General features: G+C 36.6%; 2 protein-coding genes and 1 pseudogene across 2 annotated transcripts; 2 read left to right on the top strand and 1 right to left on the bottom strand.

Moving 5' to 3' along the window:
* The first annotated feature begins 2,558 nt into the window (after window positions 1–2,558).
* On the top strand, window positions 2,559–6,561 carry LOC141602618 (gamma-glutamyl peptidase 5-like). The gene is made up of 4 exons (XM_074422803.1): window positions 2,559–3,071; window positions 5,459–5,614; window positions 5,801–5,968; window positions 6,136–6,561. Exons 1-4 carry the CDS (start codon window positions 2,706–2,708, stop codon window positions 6,238–6,240), a joined length of 795 nt encoding a protein of 264 aa, XP_074278904.1. The 5' UTR covers window positions 2,559–2,705; the 3' UTR covers window positions 6,241–6,561.
* A 1,512-nt stretch (window positions 6,562–8,073) lies between these two features.
* LOC141600908 (uncharacterized) lies at window positions 8,074–9,212 on the top strand. The gene is made up of 2 exons (XM_074421165.1): window positions 8,074–8,574; window positions 8,616–9,212. The coding sequence occupies exons 1-2, from the start codon at window positions 8,074–8,076 to the stop codon at window positions 9,210–9,212; spliced, it is 1,098 nt and encodes a 365-aa protein (XP_074277266.1).
* Window positions 9,213–24,871: 15,659 nt separating this feature from the next.
* On the bottom strand, window positions 24,872–25,629 carry LOC141600906 (pre-mRNA cleavage factor Im 25 kDa subunit 2-like; annotated as a pseudogene).
* Window positions 25,630–25,832: the final 203 nt, after the last annotated feature.

Below are 25,832 nucleotides of genomic sequence, written 5' to 3'. Positions count from 1 at the left end.
ATCATTGGTATTGATTTTGAAGCCATTTTCAGGAGATGGTCTTCACCCCCATGTTCGCCCCTTGTGGCTCCCGTCACAAGGAGGATGTACACATTAATTATCTGGGATCGCTCGTTGCGGTGAGCGGGGCTTAGGTGCCAAGGATGCGGTCTCCCACTAGCGATGTGGGTACCTGTTGCGATGGGTAACCTGACAGATTTGGGCTGCGGTTCAGATAATTTACTTGGAGGTTGGAAATTGTATTGTTACAAGATTAAATTGGATGGTTATTGTTATTGTCGTAGTTATGTTTTATCGTACAGTTGACTGACCCCTTTTTTGTTGTTGCAAAACCGGAAGTGATCCATTGGGGGATGGTGAGCAGATATCTAGCAGGTTTTGGTTCATTGAGCTCATCGTGGGATGGATGGGAGAATCACCAAGTCTAGCTAGCTTCAGTCGTTGTGTCGACTTTAGATGATCATTTCTTTATTGGATTTGTAATTTCAGTTTTGATTTTTGGTATTGTGGTTGTACCAGACTAAACTTTATTCACTTTAATATAAATGTTCTTTTATGGTCTATTTGATATAGTCTATCTCGGGCAACCGAGATGGTAGCACTCCCATTTGCTAAGGTAAGCCTTAATAAGACACTTTGGTAGATGAGGGTGTTACATTATGTATTTTGATGCATACATGGTCAATTAAATATGTGTGAAATTATCATTAGCTGAAATATCATTATATAAATTTGATTCATTCACTTTATTCAATAAACAAATCATTTATATAAAATAGATTAATAATGAGTCAAAAAAGAAATACAATAGTTGTAACAAAAAAATAAAATAATATGAAAGCCTTGTTTCTCAAACGGTAGAAGTAGATTCATAATAGCGGAAAACGTTAGTAAAATAGGGCTAGCAAATTTTAGTAACACATTTAATGACTATAAATTAAATTTGCAAAATTAAGAGACGTGTTTGAAAAACAGCAAATTATATGACAATTATTAGATTATTTCATATATAAATTGAAATTGTTGTTACAATATTGTGCCGTTAGAAGCATATTCAAGAATAGTAGATTTTGATCACTATGTCATCACACTATGCTATTTTCCAAACACGTTAAATTGGTAGATTGATTGGTTAATCTACTATTTAGACCGAAATCTACAAGTTTTGTCTAATATGTCATTTACCAAACATGGCCGAAAAGTTCATCCAAACTTAATTTCAACCCCTGTTGGTGAAAAATTCTTAGGTCCTCTAGGAGGACAATTAATGTGTCCTCCATAACCAATAAGAAGCCTTCATTGCTATATTTGCCTTATATTTACCTTTATATTTGTATATTTTAAATAGCCATAAAAACTTCTTATTGATTAGGGAGGACACATTAATGATCCTCCTAGAGGACCTAAGAATTTTTCCATGTTGGGAATTAAATTTAAACCAAATTAAATTTCAATTCTATGGGAAGAATTGAAAGTTAAGTCAAACCTAAAATTGAAATAATTTTAGTGCCCAAGCTCATATTATTAGAAATCATTTCAAGATAAATTTAAAAAAATATTAAATATATGTTGTATTAGGGCACACATTAAAAGATGGTACAAATAATACCAAGAAAGTAGATAACAACTTTATTAACTTACCTGCATAAAACATGGAGTAGTTGAAAAAAGTTAATGCCAAAATATGAATATTGTTTATGTTTCAAGGTAATTACACTTTGACCTAACGAAAATATCTATTGATATAGAAATGTAATATTATTAGGTCTTTATGAAAATTTACTTTTCAAAACATTGTTATTTCACAATTCATGGTATAACATCTTGTGATATATTGATGATCAAACTCCCAGTTTCAAGCCCTTTACACAAAGATTTCAGCTTTACGTTTTAAAAAGATTTCTAACATTTCCTACCATGACCTCGCTCGATTAAATGCTCTAAAACTGGGAAAAAAATATTGATTTGGGGATTCTTCTGTTATAAAACGGTAAAGAATCACGAATATAACATGCTATATAGTAGAAGAATCTTAGAAAGTAATTCACCCCAAAAAAAAAAGAATCTTAGAAACTATAGTAAGGACTGATTGTAATGATTCGACCTAATAAAATTATAAACTATACTCCGTAATAAACTACTCGTATTACGTAAAAAGGAAGCAAAAAAAAGACAATAAGTGTAACCGTAGTTTTTTCGATTTTTTTACCTTTAATTTGGGCACAAAGATCAAGAAAATGGGAGGAGACCATTTATAGTAGTTGTTAGTGGATGACAAGTGGACCATAATCGAGGTGTACGATCAAATTACTCATATAAAACTTTTTTAATATAAAAAGGTAAACAAATAAATAACACACCGAAAATGGAATAGGTAAACAAATGACCGACTGGGACGGAGAGTAATAAAGTAAAACGATATCTGATTTGTAATAAAGTAAAATGGTATCTGGTTTGTAATAAAATAAAATGAAATAGGTAAATAAATATCCAACACCTTATATTCGGTATCTAGTTTTGTATTTTTTTTTAAACTAATTGCTCAAAATATACTTCTTTAAAAAGTTTTCCCCACCAAAAAAAACCAATATATAAACCCCCCACATCTCTTATTTCTCCGTCATCTAAGTTGTAAGTCTCATTTCCCTCCATAATATTCATCCATTCCCCTTCTCTCTTATTTTTCGAAACAAAATTTGGCGAAGATGATTTATGAAGGGCAAAATGGAGAATTGAGAGGGAATGGAAATGGGAATGGGAAAGTGAAAGGAAAAAGGTTTGGAGTATTACTTTGTGCAGAAGAATCAGGGTATATAAAAGAGAAGTATGGAGGGTATTTTGGGGTTTTTGAGAGAATGTTGAGTGAAGAAGGTGAAAGTTGGGATGTATTTAGAGTAGCAAGAAATGAATTCCCAAATGATGAGGAAATACAAGAATATGATGGATTTGTGATTACTGGGAGTTGTAGTGATGCTCATTCTAACGAGCTTTGGATTTGTAAACTTTTGTCTCTTCTTCATAAATTGGATTTTCTGAAGATAAAGGTTCTTGGCATTTGTTTTGGTCACCAGGTAAATTATTTTCTTCCTTTACTTTTTACTTATCTACCATTTTTATAAAAGTAGACCACGTTCTGAATTTTACATTGTTAAAAAATATAAATTTTTTACATTATTAAAAAATACTCGTATAAAATTTGATATTTTTATTGTATGAAACTATAAAATTTTTACAATGTTAAAAAATATAAAATTTGATATTTTTATAAAGTAGACCACGTTCTCTTTTACACCTTTGTCAATACACAAATTATTACGTAAATATATGAATTTTACATTGTTAAAAAATATAAAATTTGATATTTTTATTGTATGAAAGCGAATCAAACAAGATTTCACGTGATTATACTTTCTCTTATATATTCCTGAGAATTTTGAAGATTTAAATAGTGTCCAAAAATGAAATGGTGTGTTTACTTTTAAATGGAGGGAGTATTATTTATTTAGATTTATTTGTATTATTCGGTCTTAGTCGAATTCGAGTCAGTAAAATTGTTTGGTTGTCTTTGGAGGTTAATCTATATCTAAGTTTGGAATTGATAAGTCTTTGATTTTGTTGATCATCGGGTAGTATTTATATACTCCACCATTTAAACTGAAATTTCTCACAAATATTTACTAGGTTGGCTAATTTGACGGAAAAATTATTAGTCGAGCGATATGCACTTCAGTTCATGAAGTTTCTATTGTGAGTACAAAATAACTCCGTATGATATTGCTTGACATGCATTGCATCTTTAAACGGTATTGAGCGTTTTTGTGTAATTACAATATGAAATAATTTAATTGTATGATTATGGTAAAATAAAATTATAAGTAAACCACATATTATAGTAAGTTAGCGAGAAATCGTCTCTTTAAAGTTTTGGTGGTCAAACTAAGATATACCGTGAGAAAAATGTATACACATTATTATTTGTTTCTATAATAAGTTTTGCTTGTGATCTCTCATAAACCTCCTTCGACTTGTTTCCCCACATGTTTGTGAGACATCATAAGCTTGTGACAAAAAATGTCCGTGACATATGAGAATTTGGGTTGTTTCTATTATACAACGTATTTTCTGCACACAACGTAATGCATGTTTGGCATTATGTTACTTCATTTCTAAAATATGTTTTATCATGGCCATGTTGCCCAATTGATGTCATAATTTGATGTAACTTGTCCCTTTCTAATCTTAATAAACTGAAATCAGAAAAGAACTTTTGTGAAATTCTAGTTGGTTTGAGTTTGATGTTAAACCGATCTTAAGTCATTCCTTTATCATATAATTAGAGATTTGTTTCGCTTATTGACTAATACAACTAATAATACTCTATGGTTAATAATTTACATTTGCTTTATTTCATGAGGGATAAATAAAACAAGTATAAACTATTGACTGAGACGAGGAAGTAATAATAATAACCGCAATGCGACCATACTTATTATCATTGTTGTAAGATACAAGGAGTGACATGCAGGCATGTAGCAAATTAATATTATTATTTTGCATGTAGTTCCATCCTTGAATGTCTTGAACATGTGTAAGTCTTGCTTGCAACGGGTCGCGGGTTGCGACGGGTAGTTTGTGAGAGGAAATGGGTAGAGGGACAAAGGAGGGTCCCCCCATGTGCTTCCCCCACTCAAGGCAAATGGGTAATTTGTGAGGGGATATGGTATCCGTCTCTTATTTGTGACGGATACCTTCCGTCACAAATAAGAATTTGTGCTTGAACATATCACTCCATATGTCCGCATGCACGTCCGAAAATTACCCTAAATCATTACAAAGTCTTATGTAAAATTGATAGGAAATTGGGAAAAACACAAAAGTTGTACATCAAAAGGTCATTTTCAGGAGAATGGAAGATGTGCTATGTCGGTTGTTTATATGTCTTAGACCATCCCAAGCAGTGGTGGCGTTAATTAGGTCGCGACCCAATTTTACTCTTAATCTCACCTTATTAACCTTGACCCATTTTCACCTCCCAAGCACAAAGTCGCGACCTAGGTCATCAACCCGGCCAATCATTTTTCACCTTCTAACCCTTTTTGTTTTCTTTACGACCAATGATAATTTGATACCTACTGAGTCACAAATTGACCTAATAAGATCAAGAGCAACCAAAGAGGTCACAAATTGACCTTATAAGGTCAAGAGCAACCAAAAGGTCAAGCTAATCTCATGCTTAATTGTTGGTTAAAGAGACCCAACAAGGTCGCGACCTCCCTCGTAACCTTTCTTGGGGATGGTCTTAAGTCTTCTTTAATCTTTACAGGTTTATTTGTCCCACCACACAATTTTTATTTTGTGTTATCGAAAAGACGAAAAGTAAACGATTATATACGAATTATGTTCTTATCATTTGTGTTAGTATTGATTTTTTTTATTCGGAAATACTATTATCAATCAGATTCTTGGCCGATCACTTGGTGGCCAAACGGGTCGAGCTAAATCAGGCTGGGACATAGGGCTAAGGACGATTAATTTTTCACTTTCGTCAAAGGAAGACTTGCCAAACCGCCAAATTTTTACAATGCTCAACATTATTGAATGTCACCAAGATGAGGTTAGTATGTTAAAAACTACAACTCTCTTTATTAATCTCAATTTTTTTTATCATTCCATTTACTTTTACGCAGTCTGTCTTGCGTATGATCGTCTCATTTACAGTGGTTATAAATGAGAAATTGTGTTGCGCAGTCTACTAGGTGTATTGACATGGGATTAATTAAATATGTTGTGTTATAATCAGATATTAGAACTGCCAGAAAAAGTGGAGGTGATAGGTGGATCGAATAAAACAGCAGTAGAGATGTTCAGATATGGTGATCATATGATGGGAATTCAGGGACATCCCGAATACAACACTGACATTCTTCTTCACCTTATCGATCGCCTTCTCCAAAAGGGTCTTATTGGGGTACGTCACCCCGCCCCATTATTTTTCTTATGACACAAATCAATTCACTATAGGACAATAAAAGTGGAATTAAGGGAATATCTAATTAGGCTTTTTAAAATTTTCTTTGAATCTTTGTGACGGAAATATGTTTTGTCTTAAAGAGTTTAAATGTACTTGTTGGACAGGTTAATTATGCTGACGAGTTGAGAGCTAAATTTAAAGAAGCAGGTGAACCGGACATGGAGGCATGGAGAAAGCTTTGTGTCGGGTTTCTTAAGGGAAGATTGTGATAATCAACCCTGATAAATAATCACACGCATTATTTATTAGTTTAATATCTTCAGATTTGTGGTGCATAAATAAACATAGGAGGCTATTATACGCTCCATAGCCACTTGATTTGTAGTACCCATTGTCAGCTTAAATTGCTCACAGATTTTCGGGTGCTCTCATCATATCATTCTCGTCTTAAGGTTTATTTAAGGTGATGATAGGGTAAATACTAGGTCGCTAAATACTAGAATTAACTATTAAATTAACAATTTATAAAGCCAAACTATACTCTAAATTACTCTAATTGATAAAGCAATATAGTGCAAGTAAGGGTCGATCCCAAGAGAAGGACTTTTAAGCTAAATACTTGAATTGTAAACTATTGAATACTAATGACAAGTTTATGAATAAACAATGGTTATCAACAATGACAAACAATCGATAAACATAGATAAGGGGGGTTGAGTTGATTGGTAACATGAAACAAAGTAAAATTGCAATCTTTGTCTAACAAGCAATATACCAAATACTTGGTGAGCAAGAACATTCAATATTAAAGAGGACTTAGTACAATCCTTCCTTAGTAACCAACAATAGTAAAGCACTCTTTTATAACTCTTCTCTTATTATCCACCCAATATTTTCAAATCAAGATGTTAACATACACAAATTAAACCATCCATGTATGTCCTTCAAGTTTAATCAACAATTCATTAAACAATGAGTGCAAATCAAACATGAGCATTAAGAGTTGTGCCAAGATAAGAAGGTAGGATCAATTCTCACAAGATTAAACCATACAAATGAGAAAAGACATGAAATTTCCTACTTATTGCATGAATCCTTTAAACCAAATCAACATACAACAAGCTTGCTCCAAATAATCCTAGATAGATTAAACCATTTCTCTAGAATTTGCAATAGTTGGGTAAATAAGATGCAAGAGTGATCAATTCTAACATTCATCTACTCCATATAAGAATTAAGCAGAAGGAAAGATCAATAGATAAATAAGAAGAGATTAAAAGAGTCTTACAATACCAAAGTTGGAGACTTTGGATGAATTGCACCAAGCAAAGAAGGATTAGCCTTCCATATCCTTAGAAAAACCCAAGATATGTGGAAAGATTAACATCCAATGCCAAAAGATTACAACTTTCCTCCTAAAATACCAAGTTCTCTTAACAAAACAAGTTTTGAAATTATTGCTAAACAAGATGATATGATTAGATGATGGTAGGAGTCTCTTTATGTGAATCAAGGTTATATTGCTGATGCCAGCCACTGAAGATGTTCTTTGTCTGACGCTATCATCCGCACTTCTGACCAGCTGGTATCTAGAGACTTCCAGATGGTTCCTCATTCTGTTAGAGCTTGTAACTAATTGTAACAAACTCCATAACAAACTTTGACTACAAATGTATAGTTGACTGATGTAGATATTTTATTATTGCTACTATATAAGCAATACTCCTGTACAGAATTCATTAATTTATTCAATAATACTCTTACTTTAATTTACATCTTCTACATTTCATTACAATCAATTCTCTCTTTGTTTCATTAAGCTTTTGAGTGTTCATCAATGGCGGCTTGTGAAGCCATGGCAGTGAGCTTCGTTTGTGTCTCACCTCAGTTTCACATGGTATCAGAGCAGGAATAGCATGTCTCTGCATATCTTTTCTTCCGCATTCACTCTGATTACGTTTTTTTTCGTATTCTTCTTCAGTTTTCTCGATTTTTCGTCATATTTCACTTGATTTGTTAGAATCTTCTTTCTTCAAATCATTTCTTTGATTCTTCTACAATTTCATCAAATTTTATCAAAATTACATCAAATTCTGATCAAAATGACTGAAACAATCAATACTACTGCCGATGCTTCATATAGCAATCCGTATGATGATCCTACCTTTGTTTCCAACTCTGATTATGCTGGAATGCTTCTTGTCAATACGCCCTTCTCTGGTAAAAATTTCATGTCCTGGAGTCACAGCATTTTCATGGCGTTAGGGATGAAGAATAAGCAAGGTTTTCTTACTGGAACCGTTGCTATGCCTCCTGTTACTTCACCTAAGTATCAGAGTTGGTTACGTGCTGATGTTATGGTTCGTTGCTGGTTGACAAATTCAATGATTCCTACAATCAAAGAAGGATATATGTCTTGTAAGACTGAAAAATTGTTGTGGACTGATGTGTGTGAAAGATATGGACAATCAAATGCACCGCTTCTCTATCAATTGAAGAAAGATCTGAAGAATATTGCTCAAGAAGATGCTCCAGTTGTTGAATACTTCAACAAGCTTAAAAGGCACTGGGATGATATTGAAGAGCTGAAGAGATTCCTCAGTGTACGTGTGGCGCCATGGATAAATGCTCCTGTAATTTGCAGAAAAAGATCCTGGATGCTTCAATCAAAGAGAAGGTTCTCACCTTCCTCATGGGACTGAGTGATGTTTATGACTCATTAAGGTCAAACATCCTTGCTATGGATCCTATTCCTCCTATCAATAAGACTTATTCTATTGTTCAACAAATAGAAAGTCAGAAAATGATTTCCAATGGAAGTGCACCATCACAAGATGTGAGTGCTCTAAATGCATCAAAATTTGCTGGCAAACAGCAGCTCTGGAATGTCTGGAAAAGAGGTGATAATACTAAAAAGCCTAAGACAGATGACAGGTGGTGTCCTCATTGTAATAAGAAGGGACATGTGATTGATAGTTGTTTCATCAAGCATCCTGAACTCCGAGAAAAGTTTTTGGCTGGAGCAGCTACTAAGTTCTCTAGCAATGTGAATTCTAAACCTGTAGAAGGACAATTTTCTGGTTATCAGTTCCAATCACAGGCTGCTCATCCTTTTCCTGCAGCAAATCAGGCAAAAGCATCCACTTCTACTCAGCATCAGGCTTTCTCTACTTCTGAATTTTCTGCTCCTGCAGCTCCTGCAGTTCAGTTTGATCCTGCACTGCTGAATGCTCTCTATTAGCACATGATGCAAATTCATCAAGCTAAGCAGGATACTCCTCTGGATAATTCTGATGCCTCAGTCAACTTTGCAGGTATAACTTTGGCCTCTAATGTTCAAAGTCATACTGTTAGCAATGATTGGATCATAGACTCTGGTGCATCAGATCACATGACTGCAAATAAGCATTTGTATACTGATTTAAAGCCATTACCTAGCCCTATATTGATAGGATTGCCTGATGGTTACACTCAATTAGTCACTCGTGGAGGTGATATATATATATCAAATCTGGTTTAGTCTTGCACAATGCATTATTTGTGCCAGTCTTCAAGCACAATCTCTTATCTGTTGGTAAATTGTTGTCCACAACCAATTTACTGATTAATTTTTCTGTTGACAATTGCATTACTCAGGACCCTGCTTCTAATTGTCCTGTTGCAATTGGCATTCAAGAAAGCGGCTTATACAAGTTAAAGTGCTCTCATCTGCAAAAGTGTTCTACTAATTGTTCTTCTATAAATACAAATAATTTGTTTCCTGTTGAAACATTACAATGTTGTAATTGTTCTGCTACTACTAGATGTAAGGCTCATGCTAATATTGATCAGCTGCATGCTAGATTGGGTCATGCTTCTTTGTCTAAAATGCAGCATATTGATGTAATCAATTGTAAAAGTCTGAAATCTTTTGATTGTGAAGCCTGTTTTCAGGCAAAGATACATAGATTTCCTTTCCAGAGGAGTACTAATAGAGCTTTACATGCTTTTGATTTGATTCATGTTGATTTATGGGGTCCTTACAAGACTTCTACCTTGACTGGTGCATCTTATTTTCTTACCATTGTTGATGATAACTCTAGGGTTACTTGGACCTTCTTAATCAAGACTAAGACCCAAGTGTGTTCCACCCTAGAGAGTTTCTTTGCTCAAGTAGAAAATATATACAACACATCTGTTAAGATTTTAAGGAGTGACAATGGTACAGAAGTTATTCAGGATACATGTTTAGGTCTTTTGCAAAAGAAAGGCATTGTGCATCAGAAAAGTGTTCCAGGTGTCCCCCAACAAAATAGCCGGGTAGAAAGGAAATATAGGCATTTGGTGGAAACAGCAAAGGCCATGTTATTACATGCTAAGCTGCCTAAGAAGTTCTGGGGTAACAGCATCCTGACTGCTACCTGTATTATCAATAAACTACCCACACCTGTATTGGATTGGAAGAGTCCTACTGAAGTGTTGTTGGGAAAATCACCTACATTTGATGAATTGAGGGTATTTGGGTGTCAATGTTTTGCTCCCATTCATACTCAGCCTAAAGATAAGTTTGGTCCAAAAGGGAGAAAGTGTATATTTATAGGCTATCCTTTTGGACAAAAAGCATACAAATTGTATGATTTAGAGACTCACAAAGTTTTTGTGAGTAGAGATGTCATATTTCAAGAAGATTTTTTGCCTTATGCCAAAGTTTTAACCAGTGTTCCTAGTTCATCACCTCCATCTCATACTTTTCCTTCTTCTAGTATTCCCATTTTGGAATCAGATGATGTGATTCAGTCTATTGTTTTGCCCAGTTCTAATAATACACCCTCTTCTGATTTTTTGGATACAACTATCATCAATCCAGATAATAATTCTACTATCTCACCTTCATCATCTGTTATTACTCCTGTTGCCAGTCTTGTTATCCCACCACCTGTTATAAGACAGTCTACCAGAAAGAGACATTTATCAAGTACCCTTCAAAACTTCCAAATTCCATCTTCTATTCAGTCAATATTACCAGCTTCTAATACTTTTTCAGTGTTTAACACAAATACACATCCTCCACATTTGACTGCTTCTGTCAATGCTGTTTTACATACTTTTGAACCATCTACATACTCCCAAGCTCAGTCTGATCCTAATTGGGTAGCTGCTTTGGAGAAGAACTTCATGCTCTTGAAGTTAATGGCACCTGGGATTTGGTTTCTCTCCCACCAGGCTGCAAAGTCATAGGCTCCAAGTGGGTTTATAAAGTCAAGTTCCACCCTGATGGCTCCATTGAGAGGCATAAGGCCAGACTAGTTGCTAAAGGTTTTAGCCAGGTGGAAGAAAAGGACTACAAGCATACTTTCTCCCCTGTGGCCAAGTTTGTGACAGTCAGAATATTATTGACAGTTGCTGCAACTAGGAGTTGGTCCATCCATCAGTTAGACATAAATAATGCCTTCCTTCATGGGTTCCTAGATGAATTAGTTTATATGGTGCCCCCTGAAGGATATGGCAAGGCTCTTCCTGGTCAAGTATGCAAGTTAAAGAGGTTTTTGTATGGATTGAAGCAGGCTTCAAGACAATGGAACTTGGAGCTCACCAAGTTGCTTTTATCTCATGGTTTTGTTCAGTCCAAGTGTGACTATTCTTTATTTGTAAGATTTACAGCAAGTTTGTATACCATCATCTTGGTATATGTAGATGATTTGCTGATCACTGGGAATGATACTGATTTCATTTCTAAGATCAAAGAAGCCTTGGATACTGCCTTTACCATTAAAGATCTAGGGCTCATCAGATATTTTTTGGGGTTGGAAGTGTTACAATCTAAGGAAGGAATTTTGATCAATCAACGAAAATATGTCCTTGACATTCTGAAAGACACTGGCTTAGAAGATGCTAAACCAGCTATTTTTCCCTTGCCCAAGGGACTGCATTTATCGACTGATGCTGGTATTCCTCTGCCTGATCCAGAAGTTTACAGAAGACTGGTGGGTAGATTGTTGTATCTAAATCTCACCAGGCCTGATCTTTCTTATGCAGTACAGCACCTAAGCCAATTTCTGAGTGTTCCCAGAGATACTCATTTTCAGGCTGCATTACATGTAGTCCGTTATCTTAAGGGAACACCTGAAGCAGCTCTTTTCTATCCTTCTGACAACAGTCTGCATCTCCAGGCTTACAGTGATGCAGATTGGAGCTCATGTACATTTAGTTGTAGGTCCTTGACAGGACATTGTATATTACTTGGTAATTCTCTCATCTCATGGAAAACAAAAAAGCAAAAAACTGTCTCAAAAAGTTCAGCCGAATCAGAGTATAGAGCTATGTCTTATACTACTTCAGAGGTTGTCTGGGTACATGCTCTATTACAAGATTTTGGCATAATGGTTCCCTTACATATTCAGCTGCATTGTGCATAACACCCCCTCATACCAAGGTACCTTACCAGGACTACCCCAGCATGAAAGGTTGTTACCATCTCGGTTGCCCGAGGTTAGTATATATCAAAAGCAACAGTCTAAACACATTTATTAATGTACGGTAGTTATAAAAGTTACATAGTCTCCAAAAGCTAATAAACGAATTATCCAAATGACAACAACTACCAAAACAATAACTAAGGCTCGTGGTGGTGTTATCTACTCCAGCGTGGTGACTCTCCCATAACTGCCCCAAGCTCAATAAATGTATCACCTGTCACAATCTGCTCACCATCCCCGAATGGATCACCGCAGGTTTTACAAAACAACAACACGGGGTCAGTACTACTCAATCAATATAAGACAGCAAACAATACAACCAGCTAATCATCGATTTCGCACACAGTAACCGACTACACACCAAAGTGTGTAGCCCTGCCAGATTACCCATCGCAACAGGTAATCCTCGCCGCCAGTGGGTGACCGCAGCCCATCCCCACCTAGTCCAGCTCATCAACGAGCGACTAACAATCCCTGTCCCTTAATGTGTACATCCCCTCCCGTGACGGGTTCCACGGAGGGCGAACTAGGGTGTGAAACCACTCCCGCAAGTGACTCCACCACAATCACAAACACACAACATCACACCTGTCACAACACCACAACTGTCACAACACAACCACACCAACACCGTCATCACAACACCCATACTCCGATGATCAGCAGTTAACAACAATTACAACACAAGCACAGTCTTAACTCAATTAACAGTAACTGAGTAGGGAAACCCTACCTTTTCGCAATCCGCTACGCTGCAATCAATCATACAAATGCACAACTAGTAACACATCATCACCTACAACAACGATAATCAACAATCAACGACATATGATGACCAAAACCCTAAACTCCCAAATTAACCAAATTAGGGTTTGTTAACTTATAAGAATGACAATAGATGAACAAGTATAAGACACTTACTACGGCGATTGACACGGAATGAGATGCTAGAACCAACAATCGACAACCTTTGACTTGGAATTGATGAAGATGATTAGAGGATAATGAACGTAGTTTATGTTTTTAGGGAGAAATGATTTTAGAAACTGACGAACGATGATATATAACCTCTAATCATTTTAACCAAAATCGCGGAAATAATACTCGTCAGGCCGGATACTCGGTCGAGTAAAGTGTATACTCGGCCGAGTATCCTCTACTCGGTCCAGTATTCACCATACTCGGCCGAGTATTCCTCGGCAGAACCCAAACAAACTACACTCCTGACACTACTCGGCCGAGTAGGCTCTACTCGGTCGAGTACTTAGCTTATAAAAATCCGTAGTATTACAATCTTCCTCCCTTAAAAAGAACTTCGTCCCCGAAGTTCCAACCCAACCTATAAAACCTGGACACCTAACACTAACTCCACAAACCACTCTTCATTCCACCATATGGCTCACGATATCGTCTCAACTATAGCATATGCTCCCAATACTTACTCCATAACATTACCAAATTAATAACCACAATATAATATTGCCAACTCTGTCTCACTTCTATAACACTCAATAGCACTCAATACCAAGACAATCCACAAAAGAAGATCAACCATCAAAACGGAATGTTACATTCTACCACCCTTAAAAGGAACTTCGTCCTCGAAGTTTACTCACACTCATCAACATCATCATCCAGCTGCCAAAACTCTCGAACTCATAAATATCATCATCCACTTTTATCAACACTATCAAAAAAAATTCTCACACTCCTAAACATCGAACTACTACAAGCACAGCCATGGCCTTTTAACACTATCAACCACTATATGTACCCATCCATTCCTTATGCTACACCAACACTCTACGTCCAATAATATTACAACATGCACAACCCTCAAACGCTCTTTGTCGCATCCTACTCCTCTTAAGACACATGTTACGTCCTCGTAACTCACTAATACTAGATCCTTAGCTATACCTCTAATTATCTTCATCACCACCACATGTGAAAGATACCCGCCTATAATCTAAACACTTACTATTCCTATATCCAAGGCTCTCTTACTTAAACAGTTTTCATACCTCAACTCATTCTGCACTCCATCTAACCAAAACCACACAATCCCGATCATAACAAACACTCTAACTCTTCCACATTACCGCGACATGACATACCTCTCTATATAAACTATATAAAACTCTTATCGCCAAAAGCATAACTCACGATCCACACTTGTTACGTACACTCACACTAGATCCTCAAGTTCCTTTCTTTCATTACCGCAAGACTCATACATAACTTAACACGACACTAATTACCCAACACCGTACACTCACTGTCTCAACAAGGATTATGAACCACCTGCATATATCAGATCATTACCACACATGTTCTACGAATCACTTGTCATTACCATGTCTACCAAAGCCTCATCTAGAACAAGATCAAAATTATCAGAACAACCTATCACAACTGTGTCCCATCAATGTAATATCACTATACCATGACAACAACGAAAACATATACAACTCTCTTTCATATCATACTCTACCCTCATTCCCAAACCGAAACTGGTAAGAAACATCAACAAACAAAACAACGATCTACATGTCTAACCGAAACTCATAAGAAACAACAAAGAACAAAACAACAATCTGTGCATAATCGGTCTCAGACTTTCGAAACTCAAATCGTAACCACCCCAGTATACTCCACTACAACCGGTGATGGCATCGCAACACCGCCACCAACAACCGCACCGCAGCCGCGAAAATGTCCGCATCACAACACGGGTACCGTGCCCGGATCACCACCCAAGGCACAACAACCACATCGATAAACATCACACCCACATATAATTCCCACAAACACCGACTCAAGATAACTCTCCTGGACAAGAAAACTTACTCAAAACTCGCTTTATTCGATCATAACACAACATATTATACGGAATAAACATACAAGAATCTCATGCATATCATCCATACCTTTTCACGGAATAAACATGTATCATCAATACACATACGATTTTAACTATCCATGCCAGATCAATCAAATTATTTCCTTTTGAACCTCATTCCATTAGATTGTCGTACCCAACATATATCACAAACATTCGTATAACAACTTTATGACTATCACACCATACCGCTTCTCGTGAGGTCGGAACCTCACACAAACATTTATACACATCATAGACCCATAATCACATCCAACTAGTCGATCCTGATCACGTAAGTTACCACCTGATAAAAGTTACCTCTCACCCGAGCTTAACTCGTACACCCCTCATAACATATTCTCCCATTCGCATAACCATCACCCCTTGCCAAATGTAACCATACCATTAATACTCAACTACTAACAACCGCCTCATATGACCACATCTTATACTCTCTCACAACCATACATATCAATCTGGTCTCTACAAAATCAACCTCATTAGAACAACTAGCTTCCCTAAAGTAACATCATCCTCAACCACTAGTGACAATACTATGACACCAACATCCTTCATGTGACTACTCTCTTACTATCACTTCTTAATATCGCAATCCGTTTCATCTCTTTGGTTAGCATCCTAAATAACGAACATCAAATCCATCAACAAAATTTACCCCAACGTTATTCCCAATTCTATCATTTATCATATTGTTACCTAACTCTCCGCCACAATCGCAGATCGTGCAAACACTCTACCAGCTTCTTATTCCCTTAATACCTCGAAACTCACGGCTAACATATCGTCCTGCTCTCCTATATAACTATTAATTCACACCCTCTAGTGAGGCTATCGTACATTTCCATGATTCCTTACTTTCATGTCCCATAACTTTGGTCAACGTTCTCTCACTTACTTCCGTCCAATAATAACGATTAATAAATCATCTCCTTCCTTCTCTACCTAACCCTTTAGTAATATGATTACCTTCTTGTTACTCCACGACTCACATTCCATTAATTCATATCAATTTCTTCTCATTCTTTCCTTATTACTTATCCCCTCTCATCTCGCTTCTCACACTCCCTTCTCACATACAAGTCCACACACCAACGGTTACTCTTCAATAGATCGTATCTCCCTTTCGTATCTCTAGAACCCAAAGTTCACCTCATGCCGTTAATTGTCCAAGGAATTTCACACTAGGCTCACCTCCATATATTCCAAATTCCCAAACTCGACCACTATCTACCCATCGCGGCATAACTCGATCTCATTACGCATCATTCGTTTTCGTCCCTCTATAACGACCTTTTATCACACATAATCCTAACCAACACAATCCTAACCATTTCCCTCCATAAATCCTTACACATCCCAATATGCTACTAGTCGTATCCCTCGCCTCAATCTTTAATTCTCACGTTTCTTTAAACTTGCATCACTTTTGCCCATATATGTACTTACTTTTATATTACTCAACACACGACTATCTTACTCACCATACCTCACAAAACATGCTCTTTACCTCGATTAACTCATCAATCTTCCCTCTCTTTTATTTCCACTATCCCTCACGACCACATATAACTCATGTCCTTTCTATCCAACACGTACTCCTTACAAGCCGGCATTCTCCCTATCATAACATTGGGTAACTTACGTATTAAGACCGTCATATATATAAAAGAATGCGTTAAGACTCAAAACGTACATGTGTACATACCCTAGAACTCAAAACAATGTAAGAGCATAGCTACCGACTCAAAACAAAGGTAAGAACATAGCTACCGACTCAAAATTAAGGTGAAAATATAGCCACCGACTCAAAATAGCCGCCCACTGAGGTACTCGGTCGAGTACATAACATACTAGGTCGAGTACAGGATACTCGGTCGAGTAACTATATTACTCGGCCGAGTTTTCGACTCCAGAAGCGAACGTAATTATCGCAGAAGGATTACTCGGTCGAGTATTGGGAATACTCGGCCGAGTAGACCTTACTCGGTCGAGTATGAGACTACTCGGCCGAATTCATGACTCCAGACGCTAAACAGTATTATCACAGAGAGATTACTCGGCCGAATATGGAATACTCGGTCGAGTATAAAAGATACTCGGCCGAGTAGGGACTACTCGGTCGAGTATCACAGCTTCTCAAGACCGTCCCAATTTTTCGTAAAACAGTCATATCTCACTCGTTACTTGGTCATTTTGGGCGTGTGACCTATCGTAAGAATCGTAAGAGGACAAGATATCACCTCAACTTGGAATCACAGCAATATCATTTATAGAACTCGACTTATGTCAGTTTTAAGACAACCCTTCCGTAATCGATCTTTATACAAATCAAGTTTCCTAAGCCAAAACAACTTGAACATACATAAACAAAAACAACTCAATACTTCAAAAAACCAGTATACAAGTGAACTCTTATCATACGTTCATGTATATAGACACCTGCCCGTAACCATATGCTACTACCAGCAATCAAGCATTAACATCATCATGATTATGTACGCTTGTTCCACTACCCTTTTGAAAGCCACATAATAAACACTTAACATGCCAACATATTTCATACCAAATCCGTTTCAACAAGTTTCACCACGTCTTACACATGGTTCCACACATCTCACTTCCTTTCACATGATTCAACCATTCAAGTTCCACATACCACACACACGCTTCGAAAAGACTCACAACAAATTCCCCCTGGTGACCGGCTTGAGATTGTGAGGGCCATAGTGCGACTTCGGGACGTCTCCCAGGTCTTTGCGGTAGCTCCAAACAACTCTCCTCGGGTTCATTTTATTTAGACTCCCTAAGTTCATTGGGTTCATTTGTTTTAGGTGCCGGAATCGTCGGCTCTGATATTACTTTGTAACACCCCCTCATACCAATGTACCTTACCAGGACTGCCCCAGCATGAAAGGTTGTTACCATTTCGGTTGCCCGAGGTTAGTATATATCAAAAGCAACAGTCCAAATACATTTATTAATGTACGGTAGTTATAAAAGTTACATAGTCTCCAAAAGCTAATAAACGAATTATCCAAATGGCAACAACTACCAAAACAATAACTAAGGCTCATGGTGGTGTTATCTACTCCAGCGTGGTGACTCTCCCATAACTGCCCCAAGCTCAATAAATGTATCACCTGTCACAATCTGCTCACCATCCCCGAATGGATCACCGCAGTTTTACAAAACAAACAACACGGGTCAAGATACTACTCAATCAATATAAGACAGCAAACAATACAACCAGCTGATCATCGATTTCACACACAGTAACCGACTACACACCAAAGTGTGTAGCCCTGCCAGATTACCCATCGCAACATGTAATCCTCGCCGCCAGTGGGTGACCGCAGCCCATCCCCACCTAGTCCAGCTCATCAACGAGCGACTAACAATCCCTGTCCCTTAATGTGCACTTTCCCTCCCGTGACGGGTTCCACGGAGGGCGAACTAGGGTGTGAAGCCACTCCCGCAAGTGACTCCACCACAATCACACACACACAAAGATCACAAACACACACAACACCACAACCGTCACAACACAACCACACCAACACCGTCATCACAACACCCATACTCCGATGATCAGCAGATAACAACAATTACAACACAAGCACAGTCTTAACTCAATTAACAATAACTGAGTAGGGAAACCCTACCTTTTCGCAATCCGCTACGCTGCAATCAATCATACAAATGCACAACTAGTAACACATCATCACCTACAACAACGATAATCAACAATCAACGACATATGATGACCAAAACCCTAAACTCCCAAATTAACCAAATTAGGGTTTGTTAACTTATAAGAATGACAATAGATGAACAAGTATAAGACACTTACTACGGCGATTGACACGGAATGAGATGCTAGAACCCACAATCGACAACCTTTGACTTGGAATTGATGAAGATGATTAGAGGATAATGAACGTAGTTTATGTTTTTGGGGAGAAATGAGTTTAGAAACTAACGAACGATGATATATAACCTCTAATCATTTTAACCAAAATCGTGGAAATAATACTCGTCAGGCCGGATACTCGGTCGATTAAAGTGTATACTCGGCCGAGTATCCTCTACTCGGTCGAGTATTCACCATACTCGGCCGAGTATTCCTCGGCAGAACCCAAACAAACTACACTCCTGACACTACTCGGCCGAGTAGGCTCTACTCGGTCGAGTACTTAGCTTATAAAAATCCGTAGTATTACATTGTGATAATAAGGCAGCTCAACACATAGCGGCTAACCCTGTATTTCACGAAAGGACCAAACTTATAAATATTGACTGTCACTATATCAGAGAGAGGCTACAAGAAGGTTTGATCATTACTTCACATGTAAAATCAAGCCTACAACTTGCTGATTTGATGACTAAGTCACTTGGACAACAACAGCATAGTTTTCTCTGCTCCAAGTTGGGCTTACATCTCAATCCTTTCCATGAAGCTCCAACTTGAGGGGGGGGGGCTGTGAATCAAGGTTATATTGCTGATGCCAGCCACTGAAGATGTTCTTTGTCCGACGCTATCATCCGCACTTCTGACCAGCTGGTATCTAGAGACTTCCAGATGGTTCCTCATTCTGTTAGAGCTTGTAACTAACTGTAACAAACTCCATAACAAACTTTGACTACAAATGTATAGTTGACTGATGTAGATATTTTATTGTTGCTACTATATAAGCAATACTCTTGTACAGAATTCATTAATTTATTCACTAATACTCTCACTTTTATTTACATCTTCTACATTTCATTACAATCAATTCTCTCTCTGTTTCATTTAGCTTTTGAGTGTTCATCAATGGCGGCTTGTGAAGCCATGGCAGTGAGCTTCGTTTGTGTCTCAGCTCAGTTTCACACTTTAGATCTCAAAATTCTAGATATATATAGGGAGGCACGAGAATCTAGGTTAAGTCCCTTAAGAAAGCCCAAAACACGAAACTAGATTTGCAATTTCAGAGCAGAGCGCAGGCTGCGTCATATCACGCAGGCTGCGTTTCAGACTGACAGCAACATCTTTCGAAGACCATATCTCCCTCGTTTCTTGGCCAAATGAGGCGTGTGACCTACCGTTGGAAAGCTAAGATCACAAGCTTTCACTTCCAATTAGCCTTGTGTCGATACAAGCTCTAGAACTCGAGATATACTCGTTTGAAGTTGACCCTTGTGAAATCGAGTTTTCAATTCTTCATTTTGGCTCTTGTTTGTCTTGACTTTGCCTTGCCAAGGCTTCAATTCTTCCTTTTACTAGTTTCTCTTGACTTTGCACTTATAACATTGGCTTACCTTTGACTCTCTTCCTTCACCTCGGTAAGTTATAAGCTAAGACTCTAAAATTACAACCAAAAGTGCAAACCGGCATATTACAACAAGTCCAACTAGAACCCGGTATCAAGCATGTTTATTCTGATAAAATTTACCTATTGACTCGTCACAATTTGACACTATCAGGTGAATACCTGCGTCTTAAGCAAGAATTTGTGTTGTTCTCAATGGTAGCAAAATAGTATAAAGAGAATAGTATTCAACCCATTTATTACACCGATGATAATTGAGCTAGATTTGTTCGAACCAAATGAGCATATTCCGCGTTATAGTAAAAATAAAATAAAAAATAACCTAACTCAATTTAACCAAATAATCATTAGTTTAGAACCTGGGCAATAAATGCACGACATATAGAGTTTTTTCCACTAAATTAGTTACTCCGTATATAAAGATATAATAGTGGTATTGTTAAATCATGCAACGGGCCTGGGCCGCACCCAAATGGAGGAGAGAGAGTCCGCTTCATAAGACAAGAAGGTTCCACTCTAAAACCAATTGGCAATAGAGGAAGTAGCCCCTTGCCTTATAAAGTGGTAACTTCTCTCCTCTTCTATCAATGTGAGACACTCACATGTGGGAATATATGGGTGGTTTTCTTCAGGTATCTTATTAGTTATTCATTTTTCTCGTCACTGCATTTTGCCTTGAGAAATAAAAAGTCAAAACTGAAAATTAAATAAGAGAATTGAGTAGCGTGTTGAAATGTATTTCAAATGGAAAATGAGATGGCGACACCAGGTGTTACTCAATTTGAGTAGTGTTACTCAATTTGAGTAACACCCGGGGTATTATTGTAATTTACTTAGGTAATTTGCTTTCCCTCTATCAAAATTCGAATTTCGAACTAATTAATACTTACTAAAGGGTAAATTAGGAACTTAGCTTTAATTAACTAATTTAACAATAGTGATAATAATAAATTTTAAAAAATTATGTTAAAAGATTCTGTGCGATTTTCGGGTGAGAAATTGGTGGAGCATTACATGTACATTATTGATCCTTTTAAGTAGTCGTGGATTACTCGATTATGAGTAATGATTTCAAGGGTAGCCTTTAAATCTTTAATTACCTTATTTTTTTAGTCTTTAATTACCTTGTTACAGACTTACAGCGACATTTGAGTTTTACGTGAGTTCCCAGTGAGAAGTGGGTAAGATGCATTTTAATAAATTTTATTTGTTAATTATAATAAATTATATTTCATCCTGCATTCATACAGTTAAACATACCTTAACACTTATGAAACTATTTGAGTAAATTTTCATAATGTATTTGTCGTTTTATGTTTGATACTAGAATTCTTCTTTTTTTTGTTAATTGGTAAACTATGATTTGATGATGAAGACAAAGATGTGTTTGTTATGATATGTATTTTTGTATAATATAAGATATATAATTTAGTTTTAATTATTATAATTTATATTTTATTTTATTGATATAATAGATTGAGAATTACGATTTTATCCCTACGATATTGGCGTAAAATCAAAAATTACTTTTTACTTTTTTACTTTTTTTCTATTATTTTATTAGGGTGTTACCGAGTTTCGGTAACACCCGGTGTCGCCCTAGCACTTCCCATTTCAAATTCTCTCAATTTCTTGTCTCAAAAGTAACTAAAATAGTATAAATTAGTATGAGTCAAGTTATTCTCAAATAATAGTATCAATAAAATATTTAGTCATTCATAGTTTTATACAACTTTTTTAAATTTCAATTATAATTTAAGAGTTTAGTGAAGAAAATATAATTTGATGAAAAAATAAATTTTAATGAAAAAAATTATTATAATTATTAGTTATCTTTTTTTTTTTTTGAAAGAAAGATCAATTCATTAATAAATCGCCAAACGACACTTACGTTACAAAGGATACAAAAGATAGGTATAATCGAAAATAAATCTAATAGAAGTCGAAGGACAAATTTCTCTTATAAAATTAAGGATCTCAAAACATGATATGACAATTCGCTCGCCCATGTATCGATCTCTTCACGTAGCTTTTAAGGGGATCCTTCGTTTGATTCATTGATAGAGAAAGTTTACCTTTTATCGGCACTATAGATCGCCGGCGAATAAGGCGTATCTATTGTAGAGTTGTATGACGAATCATCAACAAAACGCTCTTAACAAAATTTCCAATAAAATTAAACCCTAGAAAGATATAAAGGATAGAAAAAATTCCCGAAAATGGAGACGGACAAACGGAACTCACCAGAAGGGAGACTTTTATTAATTAATTCATAATTTTGCATACTAATAATTGATAAATAACGCTTTTATGGGGCTTACCATCGATTAATGGTCGATGAAAGTCTCGGATCTAATTGATGGAGGTTAGGATTTTTAGAGAGGAAAAGGAGAGGAGAGAAAGGTTTGGTATCTTTGCAGTACATTTTTTAGATTATTACTATTAGTATTAGTTTTCTTATTTAGTTAATGTACTTAATTGTTATTACCCGCCTTATTTAAAAAATACTTGTGGAAGGAAAAATTGTGAGAAATCATATTCTTTTAGGGTGTGTTTGGATAGCGAAAGTGGAGGGAAAGGGATGGGAGGAGGAAGAAGGGAAGAGAAAGGGAGGTAAGGGGAGGGGAGGGCAAATGGGAAGTGGGTATTTGTATACAATTTCCTTCCAAATTTTGCCTATTGTGGAGAGATTTTGATTTGCCTTGCAGGAGGGAAAATAAATCCCTCCAAATCTCTCCCCCTCCATTTTCTTCCACCCTTATTTGCTATCCAAACAAGGGATTTTAAATCCCTACTCTCCCTTCCTTTCTTTTCCCTCCAAATCACTCAATGCAAACACACCCTTAATAGACAAGGGATTGTCAGTGTAAAAGCTTAATTACATGTGATGGTTCTTAACGGCTAAATTATATTTGCATTTTTATTATAACTAGTTGTTGCGTCGCGCCCTCCCGGGCGCGGAGCCCCAATTTGGACAACTATTTATGAAATCCCGATAGGAATATCGTGTAGGTGTTATGCTTATGTGTATAAAATAGTTTGTGAATTATTTTGCCAATCTGGGTCAAAACCACGCAGTGGCCATATTGACTGCTTGACTGCATTATTGTGGGTGAGCATCATCGTATAGGATGAAATTCGTAATAAAGGTATGAATATACATGGTACATAGGATTATGATGGGACAAAGTGGAGAATGTATACAAGGAGAACAAGGTAGTCATGCAGAAAAGGGAGTTACTTCTACACAATATTTATTTGAAATGCCCTTTTTTTTCGGTTTTTGGTATTCGAGTCAATTTTCTTCTTCGCTGCAAGTTCTTGAATTGTTCATCTTTCTCATCATCACCCTGAGTTGACGAACCTTGAGCTGACGAGAGCAAAAATGAGAATGCTTGCAGATAAGGATAGACACATAATGCCAATCGTAATCTCTAAATTAAGGATACAATTTTAAAGGACAGAAGTTTAAAACCTGGATTGATGTGCGATGATGTTGCTAATCATTGCCACTTGTTGATTGAATCGTTCCTTAGCTTGCTACAGATTATAAACCTCAGGATACAAAGAGGAGAAGATGAGAAAAGGAAAGGAGAAAAGGCGGAGAATGAAAGGAAGAAAGAGGCTAAAAATGAAAGGTGTGAAGTGAAAGGAGAACAAGAGAGGCAAGATGAAAGGCGGCCTACACATTTCAGCTAGCATTCATTGAAGCAGGTCACATAAAAAGTGGTCATCTTAAGTCCAAATAACATTTTTCATAGTAACAACATAACTAAACAAAAAAAGTTGCATACTACAGTTAGTTACCTGCTCACTGTCCCTTTCGGCAAGGCTAGACCTATGAGTATCACCCATTTAACCTGAACAATCCAGCCTTCTCCTTGTCTCTGCCTCGTATAATACTCACTCATTTGAACAACTTCTCCCAAAATAAATAACAAATTAGTATCAAATTAACTCCAATACCAGTCAGAAACGGGTACGATCCACGCAGAAAATGAACAGGGAGATAACTTAACGATCCAATAACCAAACAACAGATGTTAAGTACAATCCCGTTTTAGTTCAATTTGTAACCAAACAGCACAGGTTAACTACAATACCATATTGAGTTCCATTATTGTTCCCTAAAGAGATACAAATCTAAGGTAACATATATACCACTTTATTTTTTTGAACATGGAATTATTGTGACCTACAAAACTCCACCCGAGTTCTATTTTCATCTCCTAAAGACACACTATCCCTCCCTCATCCTACCTGGCCTTCCACCTCTCAATTTTCATCATTTTTTGTGATTTCAGTAGGAATTGCTTTCCTCAATGGAGATTTGCACATACCTAGATATTATCATAAAGTTCAAACAGAGGCACATCCAACAACTTCAGATTCTTTGGTACAGCGAAGTATTCTCTTTCAGGCAAAACCATGTAAAGCTTTTTACACTCATGGCAAAAAAAAAAGGTTGGGGTCAATATATTTTACAAATTAAAAATAAAATAAAATAAAAAACAGAGAGAAAACAGTCCATCTTCAAAGAAATTATTTACCTTCAGTTTTGTTTTGTGAGTAGGGCAATATGGGTACATGACTGTTTCAAAATTTGGTCTCCACCAAGTAGCAACGCACTCCCCAATCTGCGAAGGAAAATAACACTTCATCTTACAATCTTAAGCATCAAGACTGAATAAAGAATTCGATTTAAGACAACAATATGACAGCGTCTTGACGCAGACCTGCCAATTAGGCTGAATAGAGGTGTTGTCACCAAATTTGCTAGAAAGTTTCCCCTTCAACCCGACAATCTCTGTTCATTATCAAATAGGAAAAAAAAGAGAATGATAAATAGCATGAAGTTAAAGGGTAAAGGAAAGCGATAATTGAACGGCAGCAAGTAACATACCATTTTCACGGGGTTTTACAGCAGAACGTGTTCCCAATTTGTAGAAGAATGTGCGGATGATTATGCTCTTGAACATGCCAAATCATGGCAAATGCCAAAAATTAAGGAAGTATAACTTTGTTATTAACATTGAGCTCGTGACTACTTAAAATACTAATACGACATATAGACGCTCGATGATGAGCTATTTGGGGAAAAGGAAGACCAATAATATCTAAATGTAGAGGGATTTTATAAGTCACTATTAGCTCATCTACCTGTCATACTGAAAGAGTGTATATGTGTGAGG

Source organism: Silene latifolia, chromosome 9 (genome assembly GCF_048544455.1).
Source record: "Silene latifolia isolate original U9 population chromosome 9, ASM4854445v1, whole genome shotgun sequence".
Lineage (NCBI taxonomy): Eukaryota > Viridiplantae > Streptophyta > Magnoliopsida > Caryophyllales > Caryophyllaceae > Silene > Silene latifolia.
Note: the sequence above shows the minus strand (reverse complement) of the source record. Positions and strands in the feature narration are given on the sequence as shown.